At 43.7% G+C, this 11,081-nt stretch overlaps 1 protein-coding gene across 3 annotated transcripts in view; it reads right to left on the bottom strand.

The window, feature by feature from the left end:
• The window catches only part of LOC139749914 (uncharacterized), a 153,215-nt gene extending 147,204 nt beyond the window's left edge, over positions 1 to 6,011 (bottom strand). For all 3 annotated transcript variants that reach the window (XM_071664326.1, XM_071664328.1, XM_071664327.1), the window contains exon 1: positions 4,613 to 6,011. In XM_071664326.1, the coding sequence (XP_071520427.1) occupies positions 4,613 to 5,615 (1,003 nt within the window). In that variant the 5' untranslated portion in view covers positions 5,616 to 6,011. The remainder of the gene's footprint in view (positions 1 to 4,612) is intronic.
• Between the last annotated feature and the right edge of the window lie 5,070 nt (positions 6,012 to 11,081).

Raw genomic sequence — 11,081 nt, 5'->3', positions numbered from 1 at the left:
TTTTTCTGTGTATTGGAATGTGTGCAACAGACCTTCATTTATATTTCACAGTTCATTCAGCACCACGTTCATGTCTCGTCCAGTGATGGGAGACCCAGGAATGTATTGATGTATTTAGTCAATAACATCCTCGATCTCAAGAGTATTTTAAAAAGTCTCCTCTTTCCACACGTCCTCACTGTGACGGAGATGTGTCAGGAGTTCACACGTCCTCGCTGTTTCCCACGTTAGAGACGCAGCGCAAGGAACAGGTGAAGAACGACTGCATTCGCTCACATCCATTCTCTAGCTGTCATGTGTAATGCACCGAAACCACAGCCCGCTATCCAGAACCAGGCCTCACAAACCTTTCCGTAGTTCCTGTATACCTTAGTTCAGTTCACTGACGTCGTTACCCCCTGTATACCACATCGTTCCAAGTTACTTTATCCCATACACGCCTTACACCCACCTTCATAATCAGGCTCCGAGCATTCAAAACCTTTATCGTTCCATCCATCTATCTCCAGTCTGATCTCCTTGTCCTTGTCCCCTCCATTCTGACACATAAATCCTCTCTGTCAACCTCTCCTCACTAATTCTCTCCATATGTCCGAACCATTTCAGGACACACTCTTCTGCTCTCTCAACCAAACTCCTCTTTTGCCACACCTCTCTCTCACCTTATCATTTGTTACTTGGTAAACACCTCTTTACACCCCCACATTTTCCCCAGACATTTTCTTTTCAACACATCCACCCACTTGCGTACTTTGTCATCTGAGCCCACACCTCACATCCATGCAATTGGATATTATATCAGTATCGTGTCATCATCAAGCAGGAACTCCGCCTGCTTGTAGTTACGCCTCGAGACTTTCATCGTCTGCTGAAGAAAAGAAGTAAAGTTTCGTTGAAGAACGTCATCCAGAGGAGTCCATCATTTCGCTGCCACTGGAAGCAAGGCAGGCTTAAAGCCATAGGAGCCCCTTCATAGAAAGGGGTTGTTGGATAATAATAATAATGATAATAATAATAATAATGATAATAATAATAATAATATTAATGATAATAATAATAATAATAATAATAATAATAATAATGATAATAATAATAATAATGATAATGATGATGATAATGAAAAATAATAATGATAGAATCATTATTATTATAATCATCATCATTAAATCTATTATTAGTATTATCATTATCATTATTTTTGTCATTATTATCATTATCATTATTATCATTATCATTATCATTATAATTATTATTATTGTTATTATTATCATTAATATTATTATTATTATTATCATTGATATGATCATCATTATTATTATCATTATCATTATCATTATTATCGTTATTATCATATTTCCTACATATGTTGGTCTCAAGTTACACCTTCTACTAGAGTGAGCCTGGTTTCATACCTCTTTACCAATACCACTTACATCTAACGCTTCATAACAGACCCTCACACCACGTCTCAGGTCACGCAAACCTTCCTCAAAATCCTGAGCCTTTTATCGTTTTCTTCACGCCCTTGCGAGGTGGACATATCGTAGCAGCACCCTCGCCTCTGTCGATCATGTGTATCCGGAACGAAACTTAATGTTTCAAACCCAAGTGAACCAGGTTCAGGTCACGCGTTCGTATGGTATTACACTGTGTGCTGTAAGCCATCATTTGTAATTGGTTGTTAAGTCTTGGGTGAGGGGGGTCAGGGATGTAGAACATTGATATTTTGTTGTTGATGCAATATTTCCAAATTGGCTGGCAGGGGAGTAATCGTTATTGCTCGTTCCATATTGTGTGTTGGCTAGTCTGATAGTGGCTATATTCGGGGGTCGTAGTTCGATGTTACAGCATCTGTTATTTCGCCTAAGTCCTTGTTAGGAGAATGTCCCAGCAACGTCCCAATCTGACGCTGTTATTTACCTTTTTTTTCAAAGGACTAACGAGAGCAGGTGATGGTTCATGACTAGGGGACAGGAGTTGGTGGGCAGGTCATTTGCTGACCTCTGCTGAAAAGCAAAAAAAAAAAAAGACTAGCTATACAGATGGCGATGAATCGGTTTCAGAAAATATGTGAACTTAGAAATTCGTCAGGTCCAAGCCTGACACTTGGCTCTTGTCAGTGACAGTTCATACTGTGGTGTACCATTAACTCGGCTGGCACGCGCCTGGTCTGGGTCCCTGCGCGTATGGACGCGCAAATACACACACACACACACACACACACACACACACACACACACACACATATATATATATATATATATATATATATATATATATATATATATATATATATATGATCGATGGCCTCACTGGTCAGCCCAGGTCACCAACATGAAAGGGAAATGTGGCACATAGTGGGGTTCTCCAGGCGCCAGTGTAGTGCCCTCAGCAACAGCAGGTTCCCCCTCCCTCCCCAGCGTTAGGTACAATCTAAATTGCTGGTATATCTGACCTCAGACACTTGTTCTTCACCGGGTCGTATTAACAACAGGAGACGGTGGGTGATAAGCAAGATATCACTAAATCAGTCTCTGATTTCGTGGATGTATAGTTTACCTAAAGCTGGATTCACTTGGTGTATACGTCTAGAGTTTAGCGAAAAGATGGCATTTGATTCTTCATTAATAGAGTTTACCCAAAACTCACAAATGATTTCATATTCAGCGGTATAGTTTAACTTATGCGCACATTTGACGAATGCTAATTGATAAGCTTACCAACGTAAAGTTGAGCATGCAATTTGATTTTCAGTCATATCTATCTAAAGCTAAAAATAAATGATAATTGCTGCAAAGTTTGCCTAGAGCTTAACAGTTGAAAGTATCCACACTCAAAATTCACTTACAAGTGAGTGTAATACATTTTCTATCATGATTTATACTTTGAAATAATAATGTTTTATCTTACCAAAAATATCCTTCCTCGCAATAGGAATACATAGGGTTTCAAAGAGCAACAGACCACTGGTTCCCTTCGAGGCTGTTTGGTATAGTAGAAAATATCAGAAACTCACGGATTACTGTGGTAAAACTAGGAAGGCATAAAGATAACTCAAAGAGAATAACTGATAACTTGCAAATTGTCAGTGTGTGTGGAGAGGTACAAATAATGTAAGTTGTGGAACTGAAGTTATATATTCATCAAGTTTATTATTAAACGTATCTGTAGCAGTGCATTCATCAACTATATCTAGAAAATCCTTCCATCCTTTGCAAGATCTTAGCGACAATAATTCTGCCAAAGGCAGAGCTACAGCTTAGCACTCACTGCTGGAGCATCTGGAGGCACATATACAAGAGTCGAGTGACTTGTCGTCAGGTGTTGTGTGTATGAAATGGAGAGAGAGAGAGAGAGAGAGAGAGAGAGAGAGAGAGAGAGAGAGAGAGAGAGAGAGAGAGAGAGAGAGAGACAGACAGACAGACAGACAGACAGACAGACAGGCAGATAGACAGAGGGAGAGAGACAGACAGACAGACAGACAGACAGACAGACAGGCAGAGAGACAGAGGGAGAGAGACAGACAGACAGACAGACAGGCAGAGAGACAGACAGACAGACAGACAGACAGACAGACAGAAGAGTACTTACAAGGACTTATGACAAGATGGTGTCAAGAGGCAGTGCTTGCACGTATCGCTCACCCACAGAGAGGTGACAGTGACGAGGAACGGGTCGTGTGACATATGTGCTGTCAACTGGTACGTGTTATAGATGGAGAGATTATTTGTGGACTTGAAAGTCAGCTGCCAACGTGTGGGGTGAGGATGAAAGAACAGTTAGCTACATTGGTCAAAGGAGTGACACTTGACAACCAGTTAGCTACATTGGTCAAAGGAGTGACACTTGACAACCAGTTAGCTACATTGGTCAAAGGAGTGACACTTGACAACCAGTTAGCTACATTGGTCAAAGGAGTGACACTTGACAACCACTGGAGGACTGGTTCACAACAGAACCGTCCCTAACCCTCCCGATACCCAGGTGGGTAATATACCTCAGTGGTCAGTGGCAACCTGACACCTGCTAACTACCAGAGAAAGAGGAGAGAAACTTAGAATGTGCTTGGAAATATTCTAACTTTCTATGATCATCATTTGTCACCAAAATCCTCCCCTCACCCACGAATTCATTAAGGCAGATTATGCCGCAGTTCTTACGTAATAGCTGAGGTCTCAGTTCATAGCTGATAAATGAGCTAAGAAGTCAGGATTTTAGCTTCTTCCGTTGAGATCTTTTATATCTGCTTGTCACGACCATAACACAGTGAATTGGAATTGTGTCCTTAATCTGGCGTCTTTATTGATCTTATGATTAACTGTACCTTCTGGTAATGTTCCCCAAGTGCGTATGAATCTTTTTCCTTTTGGGTATTTGAATATTGTAGGAAGACTATTGCTGTAGACTGTCGCTACGTGTGTGTAGCATAACAAGTATATGTGACACGGTAAAACGAACGGAGGTAACGTTAAGTGTTACTGATTAATAACGCATATACGGTGTTGCGAAGAACAGGTGGATATCATGTTCGGTAATTCACATTATACATATAACCTACACAAGAATGTCATCACAGTGAGACTTGTACCACAGCTTAGCTCATAACACTCACCTGTAGGTGTTGCAGGGGCACCACTGGAGTCAGGAGTGTCAGCAGTGGGTGTGATCCTATGTCTGGCCGAGCAGTTGTCCTTCAGTGGTTCGGAGTCCGAAGATTCCTCATTGTCGTTGTCAGTGGTGCTGTCAATGTCGAGAAGGCTCCTGTAGCTGGCCGCCTTACTGAAGGAGCTCCTGGGGCTGCGGGATAATAAGGGACTCTTTGGCTCGCCGCTTCGCTGGGGACGCCTCGATCCCCGCGGAGTTCGAGGGTTTCTTTCTGTTTTAAGCTTAAAGATGTCGCTCTTAGACAGCTTCCTGAGGTCTTGGAATTGCGGCAGCGGAGGGACACGGCTGCCGTAACCATCGTCACTGCTGATTTGAGGAAATTTCGGGAATTCCAGATGGTGTCTTTCTTTCGTGGCTGAGCCTCGCCTGTGGCGACGACGGCCGGTGTGAGGCCGGCCATGGAGAGACACCACTGAGGGCCATCGGATCTGCGGCGCCTTAGTGAGGGGACTGGAGTCCCTGCTACCTAGTTCTACTACCAGCTCACTGAAGGGGTTGCGCCCGGTGACGGCGTCCACCCGAGTCGAAGTGACGATACCATCGCCTCGCCATCTTGCCCGCCCGAAGGTCGGCGTGGACGGGAAGCTGTCTTCTCTGTCACTGACGCGGTCCCTGGATGACGTCCGCTCGTAGGCAACTTTGGCGCTTTTCAGTTTGTTGATGTTTCTCGACCAATCGAAGGAGACGGTGTCTTTGGCGTCCCTCAGGGTATTCCATCTCGTTTCTTGATTCACTGACACCCGAGCTTTGGCACCCTTGAGCAAGAACGGCTCCGAGTTACCGAAGGAAAGTTGTGAGTGAGGCGTAGAGCGGGACGCCTCCTCCACCAGCTGTAGGAACCCTAGGTCACTCCCTTGACGAAATTTGACTGGAGGGAGGGAGGGAAATGACCCGGGGGCTGAGGCCCCCGGGTCACTAGATGAACCGTGGTACGCCAGGGCAAGGCACATCCATGGCCATCCCGAGTATGGTCGTCTACCTCACCCACCCCACATCGACCCTCCTATGTGGACTCTCGTTAACACATGACAGATACTTGGTGAATTATGAAGTTAATCTAGATAATATCCTGTTTCATTCATGAATTATGCATCGTAAAAGTTACTAATAAGGATGCAGTGTATGAGTCTATTCACTTTTCCTAGACGATGATGTTAAAGTTCCACTATTTATCTTTTTCCACCGAGCGAATGTGGTTCCCTAGATGTTCCTTCGTGTGACTCTGCAAGATGACTTGCCACACCAACACTGCAAGGGTGAGGTTGGTAGGTAGGTGGGTGGACGCGGTGTCTTCACAGTTGTGGCTGCTGTTGATCCATCAGTACCGGCGTGGGGTCAGGCGCTGGTGCCTCTCCATCACGCACCTCCGTCAACAGACACGCCTGGAATGCAAGACATTGTTTAAGAAAATTAGCCTTCCAGAGACCTAAATATCTGTGTAGGAAAGATCAGATCCAAACTAAAAGATTACACAAATAGAATATCTGTGATGATTATGCCGAGAATCGAAAGTCATGAAGGTGAATTTCATTATCGTAGCGACAAAAACAGCAGTGCGATCAAGGCATCATCATTCTTCTCATATATATAACCCAAATGATGTAAGCCTTCATGAAGGATCAAAACCCACCATATGAGTGGACGAGGCAAAAGAGGAAAAAAAAAAAGGTTAATTCCGCTCTGTATTATTTTGGTAATTAAAAAGATGATACCAAATGGCCTTAAGAAATGTGTACGCAGCCATCTTAGGGCCCCTATGTCCTACATGTAATGGTACTTGCCTCTGACACCTCCAAGGTATGATAAACACAAAGCTGCTAAGATCATCAGCAGTCGCAGGATCTACTGTGGCTTCGCTGTATTAACAATAGGCGCAGGCTTTAGCCCTGTGTGGAAATGTGGCTTGCTACACGACACAGTAGCATAGGTAATTATCTACCTTACAGCTGTGGCCTTTCTTAATGGCTATTGAGCGACAGGATTTTCAAGGTCATCTTAATTTTTTTTCCGTGCTAAATGATAATATAAGTTAGAGGGGAATACGTAAGGAACTGGCAAACAACAAACTTAGGTTAACGCGAAAGCTAGGAGGGTTTTGATGAACTGAAAGAATGCACGAAAATAGGTCAACGAACCAAATTTAACCTAATCCAGGCTAGCTTAGCTCTTCGCTGCAGATGTAAACAAACATAGTGTGGGTAAAAACATTGACCGCTTCTGAAACGAAGTGACTGACCAGGGGTATTTTTAGGTTCCAAAACCCGATCTATATATTTCTTACGCCAGAAAATATATATGACAGAAACAGTACAGTCTTCGGTATATAATGATAGAATCTGAGCTATGGAATGTATGTTCTTTGTCTCTATATTTCATAGATGAAATAATAGAGCCTTTTAGCTCAATGAAGTGATATGACACCGAACGATTGTCCCACCAACACGAACGAAAAGGAATCATTCTAAACCTCTTTTCTGCCCTGTGGCGAAGATGCAGATGAGAATATCTTTCAACACTCTTCACATAATTACCGTGACGAGACCTCCACGTTAAGCCAACATTCAGCTTCATAAGTTCCCGTGTGATTCCCACGCCAAGCGACATACAGACTAAGACTACGACATTACAGAAGCATTATGTCTTTAATATTCAGCATAACTTGATAATGCAAGAACTTACTCACGCTACAGACGGTAAGAATACGAGATGCTTGGCTTAATCTTCTCGATATCTCGTTTGTTCCTCGGTTCTCAAATACTTCTACGTTTTTAGTGTCCATACGGACCTTTGGATATTATACTAGAAGGTCTTGAGAGATTAGGAGCCTCTGGAAAGAGTTCCTGCAACACACGCCCATATACACCCTCTCTGACACACTCGATCCAGACGCCCCTACAACTGGTAACGGATTCGCGACCTCACTGTGGCAGTCTTATGGCGGAAATCTCAGACCGGCCATCTCCCTTGTGGCCATGATATTTACCACATCCTGCAGCAGCTCGCGTGACCCAGGTGACACCTCGAAGTGGTTATTAACCCAAGTCCTCCCCCCACCAGGAACGAGCAAGAAGGTCCCCATGAGAGGAAACGACCATTAACCTCGAACCGAGTCGCGGTCACCGGGATAGAAGTGAATCGTTCCCTCACATGGACCTGGATAGGCTGTGAATGCAACATGGACTTTACAAGCTCGAGGCATTAAGACTCTTTCTTGAAAGTCGACTTTGAAATCCGGGACCTAGTGGCGTGGTAGAGAAGTCCTGCGATGGAGGGTGATTGGAGGGTCCAAGAGCCTCGGAGGGATTGGTTAATAACACAGGGAGGGTCACGAACGCCTGAAGCGTTGCTGGACGTCTCAGACTTAATTGTCGGAGATGGATTTATGAGGCAACGTATTTAATGCCGAATTAGGGCGTCGCGACGGGCATATTGCGGTTGTATGTTCATGCACCTGCGTCTAAACCTGATTATTTGACCCCATGAGCACGACAGTACGACCCCGAGGTATGATGTCTCCCCCTCAACCATCAAAAAGGGAATCTCCATCATACCCAGGGATCGTACCGTCATGCTCAAAAGCCGTACTTCCCTGCTCGAGTTTAGGGATCGCATCGTCGTCGTCCTCAATCGTCGTACCATAGCTCTCAGGAGGTTGTTCTGTTGTGCTCAAGGGTCGCTCCATCCTAACTTTGAGGTTAAAGGCTTACCAGTCATACGTAGCAGACATTGTACTGAAGAGGAAATTTATGTCGTTCTAATGAGTCAGTCTCCGTCATGATAGTGGTCGACTGGACCGAATGCCTCAAGGACACGTCTTCAGATAGTTTGATCTGTGCACCTGACGTCTTCCCGTCATACTTCCCCAACCTCTGACTCCTACTTCCCCAACTTCTTACAGATATATCTCCAGCAGCGGCAGCCAGTACGCCAGGGAGATCCGTGGCTGACACTCTGTGGTTAAGTCTGGTGATCAGGTCTGTGGCGTAAGGTAGTTTCTTAGACACCCTCAAAATCAAAAGGATCTGTTCTCATTTCTTGCTGTAGTGCTTGAGCACGACAGTACGACTGTTAGGTATAGTAGCGTGACCTCTTCACCTGACCCAAGGGTCGTACAGTCGTGCTCGAGTGGTACCGTCGTAATCAAAGGCAAACCTACATACATACACAAATGTTAAAAAAAAATTAAAGAAGTACTTTTATACAATGAGAGTGGTAGATGATTGGAATAGAATGCCTGAGGACATGGTTAATGCATGCAGCATAAATATCTTTCAAAAGCTGTATATTTGTAGAGACTATTCAAGATATAGGGCCCCATTACAATGCATCAGGGGCTTTAGGAATAGAACCTTGTGAAGTGATTATGTCAGTGTGGGCAAAACTCCACTGGTCATCTTTACCATAACGGAGCAATGGCGTGTCCGAGCATCTGTCTATCTACATGACCAAATTTGATAACTCCTGCGCGGCATCTTTTCACACTGGTAGAAATATCAGGTTTGGCTTCGTACCGCACTCCGGGCGCTTTCTCCTAAGTGGTGCTTCCCAGAGAACAGTACTTTTTTTAATAAATATATAGTGGGCTGTGTCTAGTACAGGCCACCACAGGTAACTCTGATGGCCTGTGTGGGACAGTGACCGAACAGGCCAGTACTGAGTTTGGGTCTGGGGTTGAGAGGGTTGTGCACGGGGTGGTTCTCTGGGGTGGGATGGACGTAAGGAAGGTAGTGTTCTGGCGAGGGAAAGGCCGTGAGGAAGGTGGCGGTCAGGGAAAGGGCCGTTCAGGGACAAGGAGGGTAGTCATGTAATTGAAGGAGTGATTGTGTGAACTGAAGCGCCCAAAATGGTCCAAACTTCGAATTCCAAAATAATCGAAGCTTCGAAGCCAAGAAAATGAACGAAGCTTCGAAACCCATAATAATGATCGAAACCTCGAAGCTAGACTCGAGGCCACCTGTAGTACAGTTGAGGACTGGTACTTGTTTGTGTGTGGTGTATTGATGAACTTCCGCAATTAGAAGCATAGTGCTATTTTGCAGCGGTGATGTGTGAAGATATCGAGGATAAAGTCTTATGCAGAAGCAGTTTTTCAAGAACTAAACAGGTGTGTATGTATGCGTATATATTTGTAGACATTTGTATGCATGATATATCCTATAGGCATGATTGTATGGTAGGTGTTTTCCTCCTCATATATGCGTATGACTGTACATATACATGGCTATAAGTTGCTATGGTAGTCTTGTAGTTAATCAGTTATGATCTGGTAATTAAGTGTTTTTCATGTTGAGACATTTGTCACATATTTCCAGGCAACAACACATACAAGTGAATTAAATAGTTACCCACAGGTGCATGACCAGCTTCAGTTTTCTATTTATCATTATCATTGTTATTATTATTATTATCATTATTATCATTATTATTACTATTATCATTATCATCATTATTATTATTATTATTATTATTATTGTTATTATTATTATCATCATTATCATTATCATTATTGTTATCATCATTATTATTATTTCATTATCATTGATATCATCATCATTATCATTACTATCATCATATCATTATTGTTATCAATACCATTATCATTATTATTGCATCAATCAATTGCTGACTTGATTCTGACATGACGCTGAGGTTACACCTTGTGATCAAAAATCGTACCGTCGTGCTTGGGGGTCGTACCTTCATACAATTTGGTCGTGCCGCCGTATTCAAGAGCCATGACCCGTGCTCAATGGTCGTAACTTCGTCGTACCCAAAAGTAGCACCGTTCTGCTCAAGGGTTATACCGTCATGCTCAAGATCTGTACCGCCGTGCTCAAGGGTCGTTCCGTCATGCTCAAGGGTCACACCGTCGTGTTCGAGAGCTGCACCGCCGTGCTCAAGGGTCGTTCCGTCGTGCTCAAGAGCTGTACTGACGACCGCAAGGGTCTAGTCTCATCCAACATAATACACTGATCCAATCTTATCTACATTCACACAAGGGTTACGCTTCCTCATACACCCTCATACATGACTGTCGATGGTCAGTAGAAGTGAGTGTGAAGAAGAGAACAGAGGAGAAAGACCAGGGAGAGAGGGAGGTGGTACTGACCTTGAGAAGAGTAATGGAGCTACTGTTTACCTCTCCATTTATCAACACGTCAAGGCAGTGTTGCCATGGGTTTCCCATGGACTGCATGAATCACTTAGCACTTCATGGAACACCACAATTAAGATGTAGTACAGATATTTGAGTGATAGTTTAGAACTGTTTCTCTGTTAGTGAGTGACTGTGTGATGAATACTTACATCACGTTGGCATAACCCTTGAGTTATGATCGCTTGGCCTTTGACCTGAGCCTTAAGAGTGAGATTATAGGTCATGTAGTCATATGAGGATCATGTTGTTTCGCTCAAGG

Source organism: Panulirus ornatus, chromosome 8, assembly GCF_036320965.1.
Source record: "Panulirus ornatus isolate Po-2019 chromosome 8, ASM3632096v1, whole genome shotgun sequence".
Classification (NCBI taxonomy): Eukaryota; Metazoa; Arthropoda; class Malacostraca; order Decapoda; family Palinuridae; genus Panulirus; species Panulirus ornatus.
This window is presented reverse-complemented; position numbering and strand designations above follow the sequence as displayed.